This window comes from Dipodomys ordii, unplaced genomic scaffold (assembly GCF_000151885.1).
Source record: "Dipodomys ordii isolate 6190 unplaced genomic scaffold, Dord_2.0 Scaffold30, whole genome shotgun sequence".
NCBI lineage: Eukaryota > Metazoa > Chordata > Mammalia > Rodentia > Heteromyidae > Dipodomys > Dipodomys ordii.
Genome location: NW_012267246.1, coordinates 1,591,137 through 1,616,155, shown reverse-complemented (window position 1 = coordinate 1,616,155; position 25,019 = coordinate 1,591,137). Strand labels below are relative to the sequence as shown.

At 44.7% G+C, this 25,019-nt stretch overlaps 1 protein-coding gene across 1 annotated transcript in view; it reads right to left on the bottom strand.

Annotated features, from left to right (window-relative positions):
- The window catches only part of Mme (membrane metallo-endopeptidase), a 66,764-nt gene that overhangs the window by 7,225 nt on the left and 34,520 nt on the right, over positions 1 to 25,019 (bottom strand). The window contains exons 11-18 of the mRNA XM_013016237.1: positions 23,987 to 24,123; positions 23,785 to 23,878; positions 22,569 to 22,697; positions 21,526 to 21,624; positions 17,742 to 17,822; positions 15,909 to 16,012; positions 6,784 to 6,842; positions 168 to 287 (exon numbers count right to left, since the gene is read on the bottom strand). Of these exons, the coding sequence (XP_012871691.1) occupies positions 168 to 287; positions 6,784 to 6,842; positions 15,909 to 16,012; positions 17,742 to 17,822; positions 21,526 to 21,624; positions 22,569 to 22,697; positions 23,785 to 23,878; positions 23,987 to 24,123 (823 nt within the window). The remainder of the gene's footprint in view (positions 1 to 167; positions 288 to 6,783; positions 6,843 to 15,908; positions 16,013 to 17,741; positions 17,823 to 21,525; positions 21,625 to 22,568; positions 22,698 to 23,784; positions 23,879 to 23,986; positions 24,124 to 25,019) is intronic.

Genomic DNA, 25,019 nt, shown 5'->3' with positions numbered 1-25,019 from the left:
TTATTTCAAATACAGAGTCTCTTGGGCTTTGGCTGGCTTTGAGCCATGTTTCTCTGGACCTCAGACTTCTGAGTTGCTAAAATGTCAGGTGTGAAGCCACCAGCTCCAGGTGATACACTGCTAATTCCTAGAGGTCAAATCCCAAAGGAAATATCCCTGGCACTTACCGTTGTCATCAAAGCCATGGGTGATTTCGTGTCCGATGACCATACCGATGCCCCCATAGTTGAGGGAGTTGGACTGCTGGGCACTGAAGAAGGGTGGCTGCAGGATGCCAGCCGGGAAGACTGTGGGAAAGACGGGGTGGGAGATGAGCCCTGTCTACTCTCCGGCTGGCAGCAGGCCTACAGTGGGCTTCTTGCTTGCCCACCTGTTTTCTTCCGTGCCAGTGGCACTGGGGCACATACTGGACTGTGTGGTGGGAACTGGAATCATGTGGCAAGAACCAGGATGGCGTGGCGTGAACCAGGACAAACCCTTCCACATCGAGGCAGTCAATCTACCGTCCAGGACTGATGTGATCATCTGAGTTACTCACCTGATCCACTACCTGAGCTCTTTTAAGATTGATTTTTGTAGGGAAGAGTTTGGAGCAAGGATGAATTATTCCTGACCTCCACAAAGCCCTTTCCCCGTGGTATATATGTGGGAGACATGGTTATTCAATAGTTCAAGTATTCATTTTAATCGTCTAAGACTTTAACCTTTTCTAATATGATCTCAACTAACACAGCCCTGCGTTCCAGGTTTCCCGCCCACAGGTTATTCTGAGCTCACTGTTTTCAAGGCACCTGGGACTACCTCACACTCTGTGTCTTTTGTTGGTTATGGTTGGATTTCTTCCTTGTCCAATCTTCTCCTGCCCACCTCAGCACCTCAAACACGTATCCCATTGGGAGCCGAGGCTTGAGTGTCTTTGTTGGCTGGGACACTGGAGTTCCTCCTTGTTTCCAGAGCCTGAAGCCACAGCAGTGGCTGACCTGAATTGTGAGCGGTGATGGGATGGCTCATCGGGAGAAGCGAATGGGTGGAAAATCCTAACAAGTGCAGCCAAGCAGCTGGCAAATCGTGGCTTGGGGAGGTCCACCCCTGGCCTGTGCCGACCACTGGCGCTCTGCGTGCAGGTGTGGGAGCATGGCGCTCCATCCCCTCCGGCCTCCTGAGGCAGCTGGCAGGCCTTAGGCGTGGACAGTGTGCCTCTTTGCTGTGTCTGGGGGCCTAGTGTCTTTTGCTGAGTGTGGGAGGTGAGGCCATTCCTGCCTCCTTTTGCCTGCATCTTCATGACACTCTGACCTCTGCCATCTTGGCTCCACCTCCTTTTGGTCTGGAGAATGACCTAGTCCTCTACCTTCCCTCCTCACTTCCTGGCTCACCCATCATGCATCATGCCAAGTCTAATCTACCCTTTGTGTAAGCCACAGTCACATGACAGTGCCTCTCTGGTTGGGACCCCTCCCCATCCATGGGGACGCTGGCTACCTCTGCTCTCCAGCTGACTCAGACCTTTACCCCAGCCTTGCAATCTTACCCTCCTCTCTGCCTCCCGATGCTTCCTAGCAACATGGATGTGCCTTTCTTCTCTTCCTTTGGGGTGTATTTAATTAAAACAACAACAGTAATAATACTCACTGTTGGTCTGGGACAACAATGTATAGCATGATTAATCTCTGACCTTACAAATGAATGCTTACAGCTCTGTAATTCTGTATTCGTGCTTGCAAATTCTAGGCTCCACGAAGGCTCTGACTCATTGTGTTTTGTCATTAGGAAAAGAGCCTTCAGTGGGAACACATTTTTCCATGCAAACCCCAGGGCTGGTGTTGTGCAAGATAGCAGGAATTCACATGAAAGGCCCTGACCTTCAGAAATTTAAGATATTGAAAAAAAAATAAAACACCCGTAAGATCTAAGTAGCACAGAGTACTAAATGTTTTTTGTGTGGACTAAATACGACCTAACCTCCTGCTCTTATTTTTCAGGGATAAATATTATTTTTACAGAAGGACTTTTAAAAAACAGGAAAGTTGCCTTCATGTTCAAATGACAAAATAATAATAAAAAGCCCTTTGTCCCTGGGGAGTTCTGATGAAAGTTGGATCTTGCATGTTTCTGCCGGAGCTAAAGATGCCAAGAAGTTATTTTTAGCCGGAGGTATGAGAGTGGTGTGCAGTACTTTATTAACTTAAAGTGAGCGCTATCTCCCACACTCTGCACTCTGATTAAAATCCACCCATTATATAAAATGCTCTTATGAAAGGTGCTATCAAGACTAAACATTAACTATAAAGAGCCTGCTGATTTAATTACAGCCTGGCATGCCACTCTTCGAGCAAGTGATAAGATTTTTATGGCTCGTATTAAATACTAGTCTTTAAGTTCAACTTTGCAGATTATGATTTCACCTTTGACTCTGTGGCTAAGCCTCGGTCATGAGAATCTCCCCATTCGCCTTATTGCTGCTATTATCAGCTTTGCAACTGCTGTTTGTAGCCAACTGCCTTAGCTGTGCTTTCTTTCAGTACTGGGATTTGAACTCAGGTTTTCTCTCTTGCTGGGCAGAACAATGAGTCAAATGAGGCTGGGTGCCAGTGGCCTACGCTTGCAATCCTACTGAGGAGGCTGAGATCTGAGGATCACCCAGGCAGAAAAGTCCCTGAGAGACTCTGATCTACAATTAAGCACTCAAAAACCAGAAGACGCACCATGGCTGAAAGTGATAGAGTGCTAGCCTTGAGCAAAAGAGCTCAGAGACAGTACCCAGGCCCTGAGTTCAAGCCCCACAGCTTGACCAACAAAAGTCAAATGAGTAAGCGCTTTGAGTTGAGGCATTTTGTGTCCCTGTGTGTAAGTGGGGTTGTGTGTATGCCGCACGCTTTTCTATATTCTTTCACACTTTGTAATGGATCTCATGCCAAACCACCAAGGCTGTGATTAGGGAGGTGCACATGCTTGCACAAGCTCTGGTGTTTGTTCTGCAGGCATGGAGGGGTGGGTGGTCCCATGGGTTTTGGTCCACACCACCCCTCTTTGAAGACTTAAATGAGCTTTAAGAGAGGCCACCCTCATGCAGAGATCCTGGTGAACTGCGTACCTTGGTGTGGCTGCGGCAGGAGCTGGGTGTGACCTGACACACTGTGAAGAGCAGAAGGGTCTTCTGGGTTGAGGATGTGACTCAGTGACAGAGTGCATGCTTAGTGTGTGTGAGCCCCAGGCTCAGGACTCACAGAAGCACATTAAGGAGGAGCAGCGGGGGAGACAAAGAGGAGGAGGGGGAGCAGAGGAGAGGAGACAGAGATCTCTCCAGAGTGATGAAGCCCCAGAGAGAAAGACATTATGGGACAGGCTACTCTGGTCCTTGAGGGACACCACCTGGGCCTGGTGACACAGGTTGCGTTGTCACCACTAACACGGCTAGGCCTGAGTTCAAAGAATCCAGAAGGCAGGGCAGCCTAGACTCTGAGCTTGTTTTAACATAGGTGTGCATGCCTTGTTCCTCATCTCTGTGCTATGTGACCATAACCTCCTCTGGCTATGTAGTTTCTTATTTTCCTATCATGTACTGGAGTAAATTCCAGATGGATTCAAGATTTACTCTAAAAACAGAAACCATAAAAATAGCAGAAGTCTTTCCATTTCCTAACAAACGGGGCAATGTTATTCTTTCTGATGGAGGCATAGAATTCCATTATATATATCTCACATTTTCTTGATCCATCCATCTACTGAGGGACATCTGGGTTGGTTCCATATCTTAGCTATGGTAAACAATGCTGCAATAAACATAGTTGTGCTGGTAGCTTTAGTATGGCCTTGTTTGTGATCATTTGGGTAAATGCCCAAAAGTGGGATTGCTGGGTCATAGGGGAGCTCTATGTGGAGTCTTTTAAGGAACCTCCATACTACTTTCCAAAGAGGTTGAACGAGTTTACACTCCCACCAACAATGCAGAAGGGTTCCCTTCTGTCCATATCCCCTCCAGCATCTGTTGTTACTAGAATTCTTGATTATAGCCATTCTAACTGGGGTGAGGTGGAATCTCAATGTTGTTTTGATTTGCATTTCTTTTATGGCTAGAGAAGTTGAGCATTTCTTCATGTGTCTATTAGCCATTCTTATTTCCTCTTCAGAGAAGTTTCTCTTTAAGTCTTTAGTCCAGTTATTAATCGGGTGGTTGATTTTGAAGATTTGTTGTTGGGAGATTTAATTTTTTGAGTTCTAAGTATATTTTATTTATTTATTTAGGTTGTGGCGCTTGAAATCTGGAACTGGGCGCTGTTCCTCAGCTCTTCAGCTCAATGCTAGTGTTCTACCACTTGAGCCACAGCGCCACTTTCTCTAAGTGTATTTTAGATATGAGGCCCTTGTCTGTTGTATAGCTAGTGAAGATCTTCTTCTAGTCCTTGGGCTTTCTATTGCTCTTGCTAGCTATGTCCTTTGCCATGCAGAAGCTCTGCAGTTTAATGTAATCCCATTTGTCCAACCTTTCTTTGATTTGTTGTGTTTCTGAGTCTTTATCAAGAAAATTTCAGCCTATGCCAACGAGCTCTAGAGTTTCTCCTATTCCTTCCTGTAATGGTCCGCTTGACTTTGAGATCTTTGATCTATTTGGAGTTGATTCTGGTACAGGATGATATATAAGTATCCAGCTTTAGTTTTCTACAGGTGTTTAACCAATTTTGCCAGCACCATTAACTGAAGAGGCTGTCTTTCTTCCATTCTGTTTTTAACTCCCTTATCAAAGATTAGGTGGCTATAGGTCTATGAGTTCATTTCTGGGACTTCAGTTCTATTCCATTGGTCCTCAGGTCTGTTCATGTGCCAGTACCAAGCTTTTATGATTGCTATGGCTTTGTAGTAGAGTTTGAAATTTGGTATTGATATTCCTCCAGCACTGTTCTTTCTGCTAAGGATTGTTTTTGCTATTTGGGGTGTTTTATTGTTCCATATGAATTTTTGGATTGCTTCTTCGATTCCATTAAAGAATGAAACTGGGATATTGATAGGTATTGCATTGAATTTGTAGATAGCCTTTGGCAGGATTGCCATTTTTATGATGTTAATCCTCCCAATCAAGGAGCCTGAGAGGTTTTTCCACTTTCTTAGTTCTGCTTTAGTGTCCTTTTTCAGGTTTTTAAAGTTTATATCATAGAGGTCTTTCACTTCTTTAGTTAACTCATAGTTTAAAAAAAATTTTTTTTGTGGGGTTATTACAAAAGGAGTTGCTTTCCTGATTTCAGCCATGCTCTTCTCATTATTGGCATACAGAAAAGCCTTTGATTTTTGAAGGTTAATTTTATACCCTGCTACTTTGCCAAAGTTTTGGATCAGCTCCAGTAACTTGGGATTGTATTTATAATGTACTATGTGATTTGTTTTTTGTTTCTTTTGTATGTTCTTCCCCCATGGTATAACCTCTGTTTTCACTAAATTTGATTCCAGTGTCCTGCATCTTGTATATACATTTTTCTAATTTGGGGAGAGGAAAGGAAGTAACAAAATGCTGAAATAAGGATACAGGCTGACCCATTGTAACAATGAGATGTACAAGACACTATGTTGAAAACGAACTTTACAACTTGGGGGGGAAGGAGTTGGGGAGGTGGAGAGGAAAGGGATGGTAGAGGAAAAACAAAGTAACGGTAACAATGCTCCATAGGAAATGTACTCATTACCTTACTCATGTAACTGTAACCTCTCTCTACAGTATCTTTACAATAAAAATATGTATTAAAAATAGCAGAAGAAAAGAGATAACTTCTTAACCTCCTTCCTTAGATTGAGAAACAAAAGGAGTTCATCATTTTAAAATAAAAGATAAACTTCTTTCAAGTTTTTAAAAATCCATGGTAAATATCTCGAAGGATATTTTGTAATTTCTAATCAAATTCATAGCATATTAAAAAATGAGTCTGAGGATGTTGCTCAGATAGAGAATGCATAGTTCAGAATGCTGGGATTCCGTTCCTGTTGTAGGCTAGTCTTACTTGGAGATGTAGGGTGGTCTGCTTCCTCACAGAAGCCCACAGCTGCTCGCCGAGGAGACCTCTGTGGAGATGGGGCCGCGTGGGAACTTTCCTCACACACATGTGTGTGTGTGTGTGTGTGTGTGTGTATGTGAATGTATATATATATATATATATATATAAAATAAAAAGTGCTTTTCACACAATTTCACATACAAACATATACATATATATGTATATATACATATTTTCTTTTTTAATCAAGTGATTTTCACAGTTTCACACACATATAAATAGATAGTATATATATATATATATATATGTGTGTATGTATGTGTGTGTATGTTTTATCTTTTAATCAAAAGTGATTTTCACACAGTTTCACAGAGCTCAACATGATACACTGACATAATTTCTCCAGAGCCATCACACAGAATTCCTAAAGAACAGAATCTGCACAAAGTTGACTCTCGGTACTGATACAGAGTGCTAATACTGACTCTGAATCTCAGCATGACTTTATAGAGATTTACTGAGCAGCAACTTTGAGATAGTACTTATAAACCAGAAGGCCATTTAGCTAAATATTGGAATATCATCAATGAAACAAAACCATTTAATCCAATGTATACTGATTTATGTTTTCCTATCTAGGAGAAAGAAGTTCATGGATATATTCTACTTTTAAGAAGTGTATCCAACCAATGAGCAACTTGGCTTTGGCTCTAGGCCTGGATATGTATTATAAATGAGTGGTGGAAAGCATTATGGGTTGGGAGTGACAGAAATAATAGAAGGATTACTTAGGAGGACACCTTACCTATCTGATTTCTGCCTGAAGAATAAAAGGCGTTGACCACGGCCGCTCCGCTGATCCACCTGAGGAGAGGAAAAGAACGTAGAAAAGTCATCACAGTGCCTGATCCAATCTGCTCACCAGAACCGTCACCTTCTTCCTAGACACATGTTAGCTCCATTCAAAGTAGGATCAACAAGTTAAAATTAGCTTGCTAGGTGGAAGCTCATGTGAAAATGTTTCTATTGCTGCAAAAAAAATCAGTGCATATCTAGGTCTGCCATCTGCTACCTCATTTGCATGAATTTTCAGGGAGGCATATGACAGTGTGGAAGATATTACAGTGTACCTTTTCAGGAACAGCGGTGGGTTAAGATCATAATGAAATGTGGTTTAGCCCTAACACGAAATAACTAGGCCAACGATCCTGGAGAAGTTGAAAAAATGTTAAAGAATAGGTCATTAAAATATCTGGCTCAAATACCTCTAATTTTTTTTTTTGATAAATTCTACACTTTGAAAGAAACACTTGGGAAATAAAGAGGGATCTCAGGTAGGTAAATTGGAACAATTATTGATACTGGTCTTTAAAACTATTTTTCCAAAATGCAGCATTCTAGCACCTGAGCAAAGGGGCAAATTTGTATGATTCACAAGTGAATTTCAGGTGGTTCTTAATTTATCTGTCAGTTTGTGCCATTTAGGCTCTGTAGAGATGTAATAGAAAACAGATCCTGACTACAGGAGGGTCTAGTTTAGTTGAGGAAACGAGAAAGACACGTAAATAACTAGAATGCAACACTGAATGAAACAAACAAACAAACAAACAGAAGCAGAAACAAAGCAAGTCCCAGGTGGTCACATGAGAGGCACAGGGCTGGGCCCACAGTTCTCAGGTCTTTCTGTGCGGGTGTTAGGAAAGATGGAGATGAACAGTCAGGTGCTCCACACTGGTGAAGCAACAGGAATCTCCTTATCTTAACAGACTTCCACATGTGTACTGCTGGAAGAAAATGGACATGGCTTCCTGTCAGAGGCCGTCTTCAGTGTCAGTGCACCGCGTGCACATAGAGAACCATCTGCTGCTACCCAGTGGGGTCACGCCTGTCACTTAGGTTTACAGCCAGAGCGTGGAGTGTTATTTCCCTTGCAGAGCACAGGAGCACACGCCACGGAGTGCAGCCAGAGCTGTTCCTAGACCTGCGATGCGCATGAGCGGGATGGAGTTAGCCGCCAACTCAGCCTGACGGACACACACACACACACACACACACACACACAGAGCCAGTGACTGCTTGGGAAATCAGGCGGAAGTACTATTCTTATCTCTTAATGAATGGCAAAAGCCACGAGCTCAAGAACCTTCTGGTACCTTACAAGTGCATGCCTTGTCTCCAGGACAGGAGGCAGACTTCTCAGAAGGCACGGGACAGGGTTGGTTGGTTAGTTCTTTTCAACAGTCAACGTCTCTGTGAACTTTGGTTAGTCAGTAAGTGTGGCTGGAGCTGAGGTGGTTCCCCGGCCTGTGCCTCTCCGCAAGCCCCTTAGTGCTTTCATTCAGTCAGAGTAAAACATTCACATCCCCGGGTGATGGACATACCAACCTCCCTAACCAGCTCAGCAGAGTCATTAATATTGTGGCATTTCTTGCAAGTTGATGACTACAAGAATAAAATGTGTTTATTTTAATTAAACCCCATACTGCCCACTCAGCTAGTAGTGACTCACAGGATAAACAAAGACTCTACGACTTGGAAACCCAACTGATATAGGATCAGAAACCATACGGAATGAGCGGATTCTGCTCTCTTGATAAACAAATACTGCAGGAAGGAAATGAAGGTGGGAGACAGGGTTGGGGAGAGTAACAGGCAAGGGATCTGTCTGTGTATTTTCACAGAAGTGCTCTGACCCAGATTCAAGCACACATCGGGCAGCTGCAAAGAGGGCCAGACTGCCACCACACTCTTCCACTCCCAAGGAAACACTGTTCCTTGCGTGGTTTGAGAACAGTATCTTTGGTGTGTCCCTAACACCTTCAGAGTAGTTGTGGCAGTAAAACTCATTTCTGAGCCACTTGTAATTGTTAAAATTGGAGTCGTGATCAAAGTTAAGGCCTTTCCAAGTCTCCATGGTTCAATTTCTCAGTGACAGAATTCTAATTTAGGTGGTGACCTCTGCGTGGACATTTATGTATAACTACAAATGACAGCTGAAAATTGTCTGGCTTTGAACTTGTCAAAATCTTAATAATGAACTAGAAAAAGTGTCCATTCAAATTGTTTTCAAATTAACTCTGATTACAGGAAAGTCATCCTTCCACCATAGGTGGACGAAGCTCACATTTTACCATCTCATGTTGACTGTCTTGGTAAAAATAAGTGTCACGCTTTTTGTTGTACTGCTTTTGCATCCTCTTGTTGTGTTTACTTTGAGGCGTTTAAGACTGCATGTGATTAATGGTAGTGACTTCCCAGCTGGGAGAGCTTTACATATTAAAATGTCCACTGTGAATTATGCCTTCAAGAAAATAGGTGGCTATTTATAACCAGAGAACACCCAAATAAAATTAGAATTATGGTGGCTTGTGCAGTAGCTGCCTTTTTTCCTTTTTTCCATCCCAGCCTCACACCCCCCAGCAGTTTGTCCTGACAATGAGCAGAACTTAACATACTGCGATCAGATGATCAGATTGCTGCAGCCTAGATCAGGCCGTGATAACATCAGCTCCAGCCCCTAGTCGAATGCCAGTGGTCAGTCGTGAAACGCCTCACTCTGGTCATGTAAAAGCGAAATCTACAGGGCAAAGCCAAGTCTTTCTTCTCCAATTAAACTGTTACGTGATTAGAGCTGCCAGTTCTGTTGATGGACATGGGTTTCCACGCTTGCAGACAGTTCACATAAGTGAAGCCCAAATGTGAGCCTGGGGTGGTCAGGGAGGAGGGAACCCACCCAAGGGGGAGGAAAGGCCAGCTGGAGTGATCCTGCCCGGGATGAGGACACAGCTTCCTGAACACGCTCTGATGCAGCAGGCCGGAGCCCTGCAGACTCTCCCGAGCAGCTGTGTGTGCATGCGGTTCCGTGCGAGTATGCATGTTCATGTGTATGTGCACATGTGCTGTCTGTGTAAATGCATGTGCACATGTGTGCATATGTAATGTAGAGGATGGATGGGGATGCAGGGAGGAAAAACCTTAGCCCTTACTTCTGACATGTAATGCTGCCAGCTAAGCTTATGCTCGTTGTGGCACTAAATAGCCAGACCCCCAGCGTGGGTCCATCACTGGGTGGAAAGAGGGACCCGGCGCCCCCTTCCATCTCCGACATCTCGTTGACAGCAGCAAGGAGGAGCAGGCACTAGCATCCAGAGAGCTGCAGGCCTCTCCCCGCACCTGCCATCCCAGCACCTGGTCATTCCGACACCATGGAGACCAGAACATGGCCCGCCTGAGCTGATGGCCTGCCGTGGGCACTGGACCCAACCACACAGCCAGGGCCTAATTATATCCCTAGGGTTTAAAACAGAGTTGGGACAGAACAGACATTTGGGCCTTGGCATACCCAGGGTCCTCCATGCCCGGTGAGCTGACCTAACTCACCCTGCAGCTGTGTGTGTGTGTGTGTGTGTGTGTGTGTGTGTGTGTGTCTGTGCCTGTGTCTGTGTGCGTGCTTCCCTTCAGAACAGAGAGCAGAGGCTGTGGCCACCAGAGGCTGCATGTACTGAGCGCCCCCCCCCCCCTCCACCAGACAGGATGGGAGTAATCCTGAAAAGTCCTCCCAACCTTAATGGAATTCCAAGAGCTTTGGATCACACTGGTGGAGGATGGAATAGGTTATAAAAAAATAAAAGTATAAGGAAGAGTGATGAGCCGGCTGTCAGTGGCTCATGCCTATAATCCTAGCTACTCAGGAGGCTGAGATTGGAGGATTTGGTTTGAAGCCAGCCAGGGCAAGAACATTTCTTATCTCCAATTAACTGGCAAAAAGCTGAAAGTGATTATGTGATTCAAGTGGTAGAGTAATAGTCTTGAGAACAAAAAAAGCTAGGGGACAGTGCCCAGGTCCTGAGTTCAAGCCCCACGACTGGCACCAAAAAAAAAAACAAACCAAACAAGCAAAACCAAACCCTGAAAGAAACAAAGAGTAACGAGATAAATTGGATCAGCTATGTGCATATATGAGAGTATCACAATGAAATTTCTCTGCACAATAATTGTGTGCTCATAAAGACAGACAGACAGACAACCTGCTTAAAACTCGAGCCCCGGTTATCCAGCTCCCTCCCACCCCGCCACAGGCAAAACAGAGCAAAGGCCTTCTCGGGTGCTCACCAAAAAGTAGAAATGTTTTTGTAAACAAAATGCATTTTGTGTACAGTCCAAAGACATGTTGGAAAGAGTTGTTGGCTGAACGGGAGGATGAAAGACGGGGCGACGTGTGGGCACGTGTCACCCTTGCCTTGTCCTGCGTGCTCTGCTCTTGGGCCGTCTCCGGCCTTGAGCCACCCCCACGGGCTCGGTCCCTCTTCCCAGTGAATTTCGTTGGAGCGACGTTTATGGGGATTGCTTTTTCTGGGGTCTCGAAGTTCTCACACCCTGACCCCCTTCCTCCCAGATTCTAGCCTGGCTCCTCCTCGCTCACCAGGGCTCTTCTTGGTTGATGTGGTGGGGGAGGGAACTGGCTCTCATCACAGCCTGTAATGGGAGGAATGTGGGTGCTGCGCTCCCAGATGGCTGCGCACTCCTTAATCAGGAGGCCAAGTGCTCGGCAGAGGCCACCACGACATGCAGTCACAGAGAATCGGGGCATCAGAGGCAGCTGGCAGGAGCTGATAAACCAAAACCTGCCTGGCTGTGAAAGGACTGGACAGTCACACACTCACAGAGAGGAGGTCTGCTGATCCGAAAGCCCTCTAGGCCCCCATGTAACCCCAAGCCAGGCTCTGAATCAGACGTCAAGATGGCGGATACGCGCTCAGCTGCTGTCTTCCTCTGCTCGCCTTTTGCCATGTTTCTCTTCTAATGAACTTTCCTGTCGCCAGTACTGTGTTCACGTCTCTCCTGAGTTCCTCTCTCACCAGTTACGAAGCCTGAGCTCCACTGACTGTGGTTGCTATGTCCGGCCTGTCCAGTGTAGAAGAACAGCCAGAACCCTACAGCCTCCATGCCTGTGTTGTGTGGAGCAAATCCTCAGCTCACCTCATTACTGCAGCCTAAGTGCTGACCTGGTTCCAGAGATGGAAAGTTGTACGAGTAAGTAGAAGTTCTTTTTTTTTTTTTTTTGGTGGTGGGGGGGTCTGGTCGTGGGGCCTGAACTCTGGGCCTGGGTGCTGTCCCTCAGCTCTTCAGCTCAAGGCTAGCGCTCTACCACTTGAGCCACAGCGCCACTTCTGGCTTTTTTCTTTTTGCTTATGTGGTGCTGAGGAATCGAACTCAGGGTCTCAGGCATGCAAGGCAAGTGCTCTACCACTGAGCCACCTTCCCAGCCCCTAGAAGTTTATTTTTTAAGTGCTGTGTTAGCACTCTGAGGCTCTATTGCCTCAATCCACAAACTCCACTCACGGGGGCCACAGTTTACTTCCGGAAAGTTTTGCCCCGAAAAGCCAACAGGGTAAGGTGAAATCTAGAAACAATAAAAAGGATTCCTCTTGCTTTATTCCGGAGCTTCAAGGTTTATTTTTCTGTTTTGAACTCTGAATAATCATCTTGCTAGAAGTTAATAATGTTAGATATATTACTAATGATTATTTTTAGCTATATCACTAAGTAATTTTGCCAGTGGGCATTGTATTGTCAGTTCAGCACCATTTCTATTTGACAACACGCATGCTGGAAATTCCTTACGAATCAGCACTGAAGATGTTTCCTTTGAGATAACTTACAAACACCCACTGGAAGCCACATGAGCAGCCTTGGGCTGCTGGCTCATCAGGTCAAAGGTTATACAAATGATTAATTGGGACAGTCACATGCAGCCAGCCTGAGTTCCTTAGTTTTGTTCTTTTAAACTTGTTAAACTTGTTAAGCAAAGATAGGGCTGGGGTGAGGGGTTAGCTCCAGCCATGACGGTGCCACGCCACCAGCAACCATGTGTCCATTAGTGCAGGGGAAGCTGGGTCCGCATCTTTACCAACTGGCCGCTCTCCTGTCAAGTCCTCCCACGAGCAGAAAGCTCACCTGTGTTCACGAGGATGGGCCTCCCCTTCCCCGATTCCCGGAGGGTGGGTCCCAGCCAGCCACTGTGCTGACCGGAGCCATGGGGCAGACACAGGGGGCAGGGGGCAGAAGAGTGAACACGCATCTCCAGTCAAAGCCCTCTGGGGTTTCTGTCAGGCCCACAAGGAAGACGAGACAGAGGCCAAAAAAAAAACGACAGAGGAAGGCTTTCCCTGTCTGTCTGGAGCTCTGGGCTGTGGTGGGCTTCTGACGAATTCTGGGTAGAGGGCCTTGGATCTATTTGTAAAACGTTCATACTTGACAAAACTAGAAGACAGATCCATGGAGAGGCTTCCGATCAGCAAATGACATGACTCCATCTACATTTGTAAAACCTCTCCAGTCATGGAAGGATCAGCTGAAGATGTGAGCGGGCTGGGATAAGAGTCAGGCAAAAATTGGAATAACTCTGAGTGATGGAAGCAACGTGCTCATCAAGGAAGTTACAACGGGGCTGGTGACATGGAGATGTTTCCCATGCCAGTGTGGTATTTGATTAGCAGCGGGTAGATACAGACCTGTCTTTGGACTGAGATTTGGAGTCAGGAGTGTAGACAGATGGGGGCAGCACGGGGTGGAGGATGAACGCCTCATTTCTTTTGCTTAGCAGCAGTAAAAGGGAAGTTTTTAGAAAACAGATATAAGGATAAGGGACTATTAATTTTTGCATACATGGAGAATTCTGTGTCTGTGGGTCAGTGCTGGACACTTGGGTCTGGAGCACAGAGAGTGGATCAGGGCCCCAAACACAACATTTTGCTGAAAAATGAGAGGATTTCCCAGGGAGCCACGACTTGAGTGGGAAAAGCAAAGGACTGAAACCTGACTGTTTGGCTGACTGGAGTTATTTAAGTTAGTAGGTACTTTGGACATGCAATGCCCTCTCATTTCTGCAGCCTTAGGCTGGTGTCTATCCACCCGCTCTGGGGCACGGATGTGGAATTCTCCAGCAAGACTTTAGGAGTGAGGATGTTTAGCATCTGAAACGTGATCCTACAGGATAGGCGAACAAGGCAGAAGGAAGAAATAGTGCCAAACTGCCTCTACTTATTCTGGAAGTCAAAAATAAGTGTCAAATCTAAACTGGCACATTCAATGCATCGTCTTGTGAGAAATCCCATAATATTACGTATGCAAGATGGGTCCACAGAGATTAGCACAAATTCAGAGGCTCAACGAGAGGCTTCTTAAGGAAGAATGCCACCACCTGAATCCCAGGCACAGAGCAAATGCAACACAACCTGCAACATTCCGCAGTTGTGATGCCAGCGTACACTCAGATGTTCAAATCTCTGTACTCCGAAAGGGGCAGAGAATGGAGGAAAGGAGCACAGCTAGCAAAGCTAGTGTTAAAGAAGCCCCTGGGAACTAGGACACATTGTGACTGTCAGAAACTTATGGAGAGGGCTCAAAGTACGGCTGAAGTATGCGCGCTATTGATCAGACATTCAGTAAATTTCGCATCGAGTTTTGGCTTGGTGTTAAAGTGAGACAGACTTGGACACAACTCACTCTGATGAAAGTGAATACGGTACACTATATTACAGAATGATGGCAGCCAGGTGCAGCACGCATGCTTGTAGGTTCAGTCACACGGGAGGCCCAGGAGGGGGACTTGGAATTCAGGGCTGACCTTGGCGGAACCATCAAAACCCTCCCTCCAAATTCCAAACTCCATACAAACAGAAGCTGGGAGGACTTTGAGGGCTCTAGTGGTGGAACTGAGCCACTTTCAGCCTTTCTGCTGGTGCTCTGCCACTCCAGCCACAGCTCCGCTTCCACCTTTCTTTTGGAGATAAAAGCCTCATGGACTTTCCTGATCAGACTAACTTTGAACTGTGATCCTCTGATCTCAGCCTCCTGAGTAGCTGGAATTAAAGGCGTGACCACCAACTCCCGGCTGGCAGCTTCCCTTTTAGCACCAGATGAAACTGTGCTTGTTCATAATGATAAACTCGGTGGTCAGTAGGACTTAACTATTGTTCAGGCTCCTCGGTGTGGCAAGAGTTCAGAAGCTATGTGAAGAATGAAGCGTCCCACCCATGCCCAGCGTCCACTCTGTGGGACACCTGGCTCCTCCCTGGCACGTTCCCCTCCTTGTGGTAGAGTTTACGGCATCACATCTTGTCTCCTTGTTCACCTTTCTATTTTCCTAGGGCCCACTGGTGCCTGCACTTAGTCTGCATTCTCAAATAAATCAACCAAGTAAATGGGTGTGAACAATAAAGGAGCGCATCGCTTTGGCATATGATTGTTTAGCTAACATCCAGTTCACGCGTGTAGTTTTCACTTGCTCACTCATAAATGGAGAGTGTTTTGTGCGCTGCACTTTATGGTGAAAGTAATGGCCTTGTTCCCTGAGAACTCAGAGGCTCTAGTAACAACACTCATGCTAACAGACTGGAGAGATGTGTCCATGCGACCCAACGAGAAACCAAGAGTGAATCCCAAGCACCTGTGTCACCAGAAGGCCTTGAGAGCCAGCCCTGCTTTCCTGCCAGGCGCCCGCAGCGAGGAGAGGGGCCTGAGACGCAGCGAGGGAGGAGACGGGACAGGGGTCACTCCTCTGCTGGAGCAAGGGGGGCGCTGCCAGCAGAGGAACATTCTAGATAGCTGGAGGCCTATGAGCAGGCTGGGATGCTAAGGTATCCACGAGAACTTAGTCCAATCTAGGACATGGATAAAGAAATGCGGGAAGTTTGAGAAAGCCTTAAATTGGTCAAATTCTTGACCCTATTTTCAGTATGATATAATTATTGTTCCTATAAGTTCTAAATGGAAAGAGGATATTGTGCTTTTTAACTTTCCTAAGAGCCCGACACAGAGCCAGGCGGGCAAGGCCCCTTGTAAGCCGGCTCAGCAACCCGCCCAGCCATCTGCCTGGCTGCTCAGCCTCAGCTCGGATCAGGGTAGAAAACCATGGACTGTACTCACTCGTCCTTGTCCACTTTCTCTCGGAGCTTCTTCAGTTGTTTACTTTGGCTGAATCTCAAATTCTGAATTATGTTCTCAAAGTATTCATCTTCTTGATAGTTCAGCTATAGAAGAGAAAAGATTTGGGAAGAAAAAGTAAAGCTAAGGCTCGCAAACTTTCTACTAGAAAACACATCTTCTTAAATTCCATCAGTTAATCAGAAATCCATCCATCCACACGTGTAGGCATGGCATCTGTATCTGTCTGCGTGTTTTTCAAGTACTGAGGGTTGAAGTCAGGACTTATACTCTGCCACTTAAACCAGGCCCCCTCTCCAGCCTTGTTCTGCATTCCAGGATTCTATACAACATCTAACTCTAGTTAATAGTCACTGCTGGAGAACTGACTGAGCCAGCAGGGCTAGGAATGCAGTGATCACCTCCACACACAGATAAGGAAATGGGGCACTGGCTGCCGTGTGGAACTCCAAGGACACATTACACTGTCTTCATCCTCATGATGAAACTATAAACCCGGATCTGTGGTCAGCGAAGAAGTGGAGGCACAGATGACATAGTCACTTGTCCCTGCCTGAGGAGTGGAGCTGGGATTTGAACCAGCATCTCTCCATGCCCCTGAGACTCGCAAACTACGCAGCTGACACAGGTGAGCACGCCAATGGGACTGCCTGCATACGGACGGGAGGCGGGCGCGTGTGGCCCTGCAGACCTCCTCACAGCTAGCCTCTCGGCTCGGTTACCCCAGGCCCCAGGGAGGACCATGGGGGCAAAACTAGGGTGTTGGTTGTGGTGGCCACAGGTAAGTCATGTTGCTCTCAGCTGACTCTGAAATCAGTACTATGGTGGCTTTCTGAAAACTGTAGTCTTTAAGTAGTTGTACAAAGGGGTTGTCACTTAACAAGGCTGTTTATGGAAATGCATCTTGATCCATGCCACCCACCCGTTTCAACATTTTCACTGGCCCCTCCCAACCTACTCCTTCCCTAACTCCTCTTAGTTTTGCAGGATATTCATGGAATTCTTCACTGCGTTCTCTGCGTCTGCTCTCCATTCATTCTCCCCTCCCTTCTTAGCCTACCTCTCCCCTTCCAAACACTTGCTTCTTGGTGTTTTATGTTGTTGAACTTCACGTCTGCCTTTCTGAAGAATGACAGGATTCGAGTTCTGCCTTCAATCTACCATATCTCAATTAATCCACTTGTATGCACTTGGACACCACCCAACACCTTTGCTTGTAAGTTTATGGGCTCACACTAGCTTCCACACTCCAGGAAACCGTGCCACCTTTGTCTTTCTAGGTCTGACTTACTTCTCCTGACAGAAATTCTTCTAGGTCTTTCCATTTCCTGGCAAATGGTGCACTATCATTCTCTCTAATGGCTGAGTTTTCTCTTGTCACTGTTACTGACCCATGGCAGAATAATCTAGCTCTCAGTTCTCACATGTACAGACTACCTGTTGCTTCGTAGAGCAAGCAGGACTTGGGGGTCCCCTCCCTCTACCAGGGTTGGGGTGGGGGGTCATGAGAAAGGGGAAGAAACCTGAGCTGGGGCCTGCCCGCCGGCCCGCCCTTCACCCCTCCATTCCAGCCCCCTAGGCTCCTTAAAAGACGCCAGGTCGCCCTTCTTAAAAAGAAAACATATAGAAAACCGTAGCAAAACCCCAGTACAAGACAGGCCAATGAGACAGAAGGCTAGACTGGCCACAGCACAGCACTGGCCTTCCAGGGCTTCTGCAAGAGGCGCTGTGGAGCTGGGCCTAGGCTCATGAGCTCCAGTGACTCCCAGCCAGAGCTGGCACCGCCCCCAGCCTCAGCCTTAGTCTATCACTCACCTCTAAGTACTCATTGTTCAGCTTGTTGTCATTTGAAATAATGTCATCGGGATAGCCGATCCTTTCCTTAATTGCTAGAGCCTAGGAAAATTAAAATATTCAAAGTGAGGATGATTGTATAACTTCCAAATACAAGCAGAATTTGCCCCTAGCGGCCAAGGAACTGCGGATCCATGCTGCGAACTGAGAATGCTGGACGCCGCTCTGCCAGAGTCCTTTGGGGTTGTTTTGTCTTGGTTAAAAAAATAAGTCAACAAAAGCCAGGTCTGGAATTTGGTTTCCAATCCCAGTTCTCACAGGCTGTGGTTTTACCGAGAAAGCCAAAATAAAAACCGACACGGGTCATTGTTTCAAATGCATTGTGTTGTTACGAACTTTCTCGTGTTATTTTATAGAAGGGGTAATATTTAGAGCTTCCATTCTCACAAGCTATAATTATCTTTCCACTTCATTGATTTGGTTGTGGAAACAGACAGGGGCTCTCCTGCTAATGCTCTTCCTGAATATTGATTCCTTGAGTTCTTCTGTCTTCCTTTGTTCCCAGAACTCAGTGGAGCCATCTTCTCAAGTTAAACAAGTAACATTAATTAAACAAGCAGAAAACTGCGTTTCCCTTGTTATCCCAGTTTGTATTTATCTTTTACTCAAACTTCTATTTTTTATTTTAATTATTTTAAAATTACTTATTTGACTTATTTTATTATCATTGCTTGTCTATTGCTTTTTTAATTTCTCACTTGCTTTTGTCACCAGCGACTTTTGATTCTATCATATCCTATTATTCTTAATTAATCTAATTAGCTTAAGCTTTTCATGGAGAAGGAAGCCTGAATCTCTGAGTTACTTGGTTTGTCAACAAGTGATGTGATTTGGTTACAGAACTGTCCTGTGAGCTTGGGCTTACGCATCCCCCTGGGGTCCAGAAAGTCAATGTCATTGGATTCACTTAGGTCAAGTCTATTTTCCTCTCAGTTCCCATGCATTACAAATCAGGTCCCTCTCCACGGTACTTTATTCCTAAACAGAAAAAAAAAAATTCCTTGGTGTGCTCTCAGAGATATAAATTCTACAGAGAAGGTACTTTGTGCAACATTTACAGCCAAATACTTTGGGCAAATGCTATGGAAAAATAGTACGTAGGTTTGCGTCAGCATTTCTTAGAATTGAAATCAAGTAGATTTTAAGGTGAGTCTTAGATTATTGTAAGTGTTGAAGAGAACTGCTTTGCTGTTGTGTTCACCCTGTGTTCAACATGTACTAAACATGTCTCACACAGCCACCGAGGAGCCTGCCTACCTGTGAGGCTAGGAGCAACTTTTGACCTGGTAGAGATTCCTCTAAAGAGCGATGGTTGGCATGAAATAAATTCACGCACCAATGGGTGTATTCTGGGATTGGGTGGGGCTGGGACGCTTTCCTAAACTCTTGACCCCAAGGTGGAGTGGCCCGCAGGGCTGGTGTTTGGTGACGGCACTTTGGGAATGCCGATCAGAACAAGCCAGCTGGCCACGTCAAACAGGACCACGCCATGGCCAGGTGAGACATGGACAGACCAATCCCGTCTGAGCAGCGAAGGAACCGCACAGATAAAGACAACTCTGGAGGCCCTGCTTCTAGGCCCAACTCAACCTATGTTCTAGGTCATGAGCCCCAAACGCGAGTAGTTCTGTGTGATTTAAAGAGAACTGGAGCAGACTCAGTACAGTGGTTTACTCTAGGCTCCTATGCCAGTTCAGAGGGGTCTGTTCTTTCTGCCACCCTAACAGAGGTGGGTCAGGGAGGGGAACGCTCCCTTCCAGCCTCACGGACTCCTTTCTCCTGGTGCTCATGTTGTCATAAAAACCAACGAACACAGTAAATTTAAGATTTCCTGAGGAATCTTTGCATTCATTTCTATGCAGGATACTAGTACTGAAAGTCTCATTTAAAATTGCTTCTAGAGGGTAGTTAGGAGTAATGATAAAAATATTTCTTCAACATCCCTTACTCAAGTTTTCTAACACAAAAAATAATATACTATGTTACACTTAAATAGCAATATAATATTTTTTTCTCTCTAAGTTGTACCAAAAAGCTAAATAGGGGCTATTTTAAGTGTTTAGATGGAATTTTACATTACAAATGAAAGGCAAATTTAGAGTGATAGATTGAGATCTTTTATTTTATAGAAGGAAAAACATATGAACCAATAATATATTATCTGTAAATTCAAAAATCCCTATTTGTTCATACAGGATTTCCTCTTATTTTCCAAAGTCTTCAGATAAATGAGATTGCATTAAACTGCAGAGCTTCTACATGGCAAAGGACATAGTTAGCAGGATAAATAGAAACCCTACAGATTGGGAGAGGATCTTCACTAGCTTTACAACAGACAAGAGCTTCATATCTAAAATATACTTAGAACTCAAAAAATTAAACCTTTCAAAGCAAATCCTCAAAGAAATAATTATCTCATTAATAAGTGGGCTAAAGATTTAAAGAGAGACTTCTCTGAAGAGGTACTAAGAATGGCTGATAGACACATGAAGAAATGCTCAACATATCTGGCCATAAAAGAAATGCAAATCAAAACAATACTGGGATTTTTCCTCACCCCAGCTAGAATGGCCATTATAAAGAAAACATTTAATAATAACAATGGGGATGTGGGCAAAAGGGAATGCTATTACACTGTTGGTGGGAATGTAAACTTGTTCAACACTCTGGAAAGCAGTATGGAGGTTCCTCAAAGACTAAACAGAGAGCTTATCTATGACCCAACAATCCCAGGTCTGGGCATTTAGCCAGATGACCATAAACCAGGCCACACTGAAGTCACCAGAACAACCATGTTCACTGCAGCATTGTTTACCATACCCAAGACATGGAATCAACTCAGATTCCCCTTAGTGGATGCATAGATCAAGAAAAGGTAGTATATATACACAATGGAATTCTATGCTTCCATCAAAAAGAATGACATCACCCCATTCGTAAGGAAATGGAAAGACTTGAAAAAATCATATTAAGTGAAGTAGCCAAACCCAAAGAAATATAGGTCCCATGGTTTCCCTCACTTGTAATAATTAGTATATGTCTAGGATAGCCCTAGCTGAGGATCACAATAGCTAGCAAGCTAGGTGCATATGACCATATAAAATGATGCTAATCAAAATGAACAACAAAATATGGAAACAAGAGGTTTCTTTGTTGTTGTTGCACACGGTATGTAGTTATTTCTTTTCCTTTCCTTTCCTCCCCTTTGATTAAACCCTCCTGTCACCATTTTTTTGATTCCTGTACTCTTTTATTTTGCATATAAGTTTATCTGATTTGGGGATGAGAAGAGGAATCACAGAAATGGAGGGACAAAGGACAAAGGGGAAACCAAGGCCAACAGTGATACTAGCTGGAAATGAACCATACAACTTTGGGAGGAGAGGAGTTAGGAGGGAGAGCGAAAGTGGGGGGTGAGGGGGGAACAAGAGAGGGATAACACTGTTAGACAAGAAATGTACTCATTACCTTAGGTATATAACTGTAACTCCTCTGTACATCACTTTTATAATAATTTTTAAATGGTTGCATTTTTAAAGTTTTAAACTTAATATGGATTGTGTTGTTGGTTGCTGACATTAAAAAAAATCTTATAAAAAAATCTGTATCCATGAAACTGGAAACATTACATTTTGAAGGAGCTTGGAACTTTTCATGCCATATTTGGTTATAATTTTTCTTAAGTATCTTATAGTTAAGTTCTTCCTATAAAGAAAATTTTATGTGTAGCCCTCCTGGTTTTTACCTTCTCTTCAGCTTTCTTCTTGGTTTCTGCATCCATCCATGTGAGGTCATCCAATGTCTGAATAAAAACTTCTCGGATCTGAGCAATCAGATCTTCAACCTCAAACGAAGAGAACAGAAGCCAAAGATAATCCCTAACACAATTCTTTATGCCTCAAAGTTGTAAAAATAGAGCAGCATGCTGTCTTTGTAGGAAACGTAACATGTTAACAAGTGTAAATCTAGAGAAAAATTACGACCAAACAAATGAACATATGGGCTCATTATATTTTAAAGTGTTATTACTATATATACCTATATTCCTGTCTGTTCCTAGTCCAATTCCAGATTCCTGATTAAATTGTTCATAATACACACATTAATTTGGAAGAATCACCACTGGTTCAGAATCGCCATTAGTTGGTACAGAATGTAATGGCTCCCACTCTCCTTGCAAAGAACTATCAAAATGCTAGCTGATTAATACTTAAACCATTAGAGGCTTAATTAAGCATGAAGCAGAATCTCAATACATCCTTTCACTATACTGTTAAATTCATTGTCTTCTTTTCAGGAACAGTAAAAAAATGGAGCATTTCTCATCCTTCCAGTAACCCCCCTCAGGGAGTTAGCAAGTAATGGAACAGTCATTTGTGTCAGTTTGGCAGTGTGGGTTTATCCGTGCTGGGGCCGGGGGAGCACCGTGTTTGCAGGTCCTAGTGCGCTGTGTCCGGAGAGTGGACAGGGGGCTTTGAATTCAACACTATCAGAAGCAACCCGGTCCTTGGGGAGGGAGACTTGCTTGGAGGAGGCTGGGCTCTCTGCCAGCTAATAAGGTTTGAGCTGAGCTATGGACAATTGTGATCAGCAACAAAGCCTGCACACAGGGCAGTGCAGGGCACTGTGAGGTCACTGGGAGAGGGGCCAGGCCACCTCCACGTGCGCTTGCTGTACCCCTCCAGGCCTAGGCCACCACTGTGTTTGCTGTCCTCCTCCAGGTCTAGGCCACCTCCGCGTGCTAGCTGTCCCCACCACATGCTCGCCTCTCAGGGCCCAGGACAGTACCACATGCTTGCTGTCCCCCGCAAATGCGGCCTCCACGTACAGCCTCCCCACGGCGGTCTCCATGTTTCCATTGACGTAGTTTGCACAACGCCGCCAGGTCGCCGTTTCCGAGGTGGTGCCATACAGAGCCTGTGAAAGAGAAGAGCGAGGCATGCTGGGACGGGAAGCGTGGCCCACGCCTTCTCCACCGTCCAGCTCTGGCTTTCTCGTGTCCACTCTGGGGTATAGGCCCCATCACTCCTCTTCACACATCATGTGTCCCTAACCTATGATACAACATAACCCGCCAGACCGTCCACTTAAAAATGGTCTGCAAATGATGTGGCAGGCCCCAGGAAAACTTTTGGCCATGTTAAGTTCATATCCTTCCAGAAAGCCTTGTGAAAGTAAATAAAACATTGCCACTCGTCACATGAACATGTTCAGAGGGGAAAATATTCTACAGAAGAAAACATATTCCTGCTTTTTTTTTAAATGTTTGTAGCTGAACTTGAGGTACTTTAGAAAAACTTTCTGTGGATAAATTTATGTACCAGAGGATTAACCTTGGTAAAGCAAGTTTAGCACAATGCCCTTTTTGTATTCTTTAATTAAAAACATGTGGCTCTGTTTTCTTTTTAAGAGGGGGAAACTGGAATTTTCAGCTTTTTTTTCTTTCCAGGACACCAAGACATCAATGTAGGCTAGCATTTCCCCTCCTGGCCCCCTTCAACAGGACCCAAGCAATTCTTCACACAGGGTAGGCAGGCACAGCCCACAGTGAGACTTTCAGTCTGTTTCTTCGGGTAATCGTGTTGTCAGTGTATTTCCAAGTCAGTGTAGTCTATCTGTGTCTTTGTCCAGTGTGCTGAGGGCACTTGAAAGTCAAGTTCATTGAGACAGATACCCTGCAATGCTTTTTGCACAACAGCAGCAACAACAGCAACCAATCAATCCGGTGTTCACCTCCAGCTTCTCACACAGCCCAGTCTCTCTGTAGAGGACTAGGAGATTGGGCAGCCATGGAAAATCACTCCAGGATGGCACAGCCCATGAGCTCTACCCCTCCCCACCTGGGCAGCACAATCTAGACACGTGCAAAGCTCAAGCGGCACTTGGCATTTTTTGTGTGTGTGGGCAAAGCTCGCCCCGATCTAGCAGTGAACATGGCGAACTTCCCTGACCGTGGGTCCACCCTATGCTTTAAATCTTAAGAAAAGAGAGATTGTTTCTTCACCTTGCGGAAAGCATTTCTGGACTCCTTGTAGGTTCTGCTGAGGCTGCTTACAAGATCCATTATGAACCTCCAGGCCATTAAATTTTGAAGATCTCTGTATAAAAAAACCCACCACCCAGCAACAGAAAGCATGAGGCTGCAGGGCTTCTACAGAGGGATGGGAAAGGCAGAGTTGGGGCTTGGGGCACTCCCACACACCTACCTGGTGGAATATTTGGTAAGAATGGGCTTAAGTTTGGTTAAATATTCTGGAGCATAAACAACCACTTCTTCCTCACTGGGGATGGTGACATTCACAGTCGACATGATTTCATTTGTGAAATTTGACCAGCTGAATGACTGGAAAGAAACAAAACAAGAGAAGGCACAAAACACTCAGTAATTACAGACTTCTCTTCTTGGTTCCAACATTCAATTATGTTTACGAAGGGCAGACATGGAAGGGTGTTGGTTGCACAGCTAAGTGATTATCGTAATAGTCAGTTTATGTGTTTGGGAGGTCTCCTCAATTGTTTCAATCAGCTGTTGAATAAAAATTAGTTGTGCAACATGATTATTCAGATAGCATAATTAAACCAACCACTTAAGAGAAACAACAGAACTATAAGCCTCGAGAACAGAACATAGGTCCATTGTCATCTTCTTCTTTACTCAATATTAAAAAAAGAAAAAGGAAACTTAGCTTTCAGAATATAGCTTTTGGGGCTTATACAAAAATAAAAATGAGCTCAAATGTCTTTTAAGAGCGTACTTCTGTGATTGTGGAATGACTGTTTGCTTTGGCACATTTTCCACTGAGCTGCCAGTGAAAAGAATACCTGAGAACATTTTAAATGTTGAATAAAAATCAGAAATGTGTAAAAAATTAAATAAAAATGGATATTAATGAGCAATGGATTCATACACGGTAATATAGCTGGGGTGAAGCCAGATCAAAAAATACATTTTGAACTGCTGTTAGACGTTACCCAAGTTTTATATTTCAGAAGCTAAGTTCAGAGTTTCTAGAAGGTAGACTCTTGTCTCTTACTCCACAAATGGAGTGCATATCATAGACTCTTAGGTGCTAAATATTTGATTTCCTTTGGCGGTTTGGACACATTTATTATACATATAATCCTTGTTAACAAGAATTAGGGCTAAAGATGGATAGTTTTTTTTATGTATATCTTCCATCACTGTGCCTCAACAAGAACCAGAGTGTAGACATACAACCCCAAAATGAGATTGTTCAA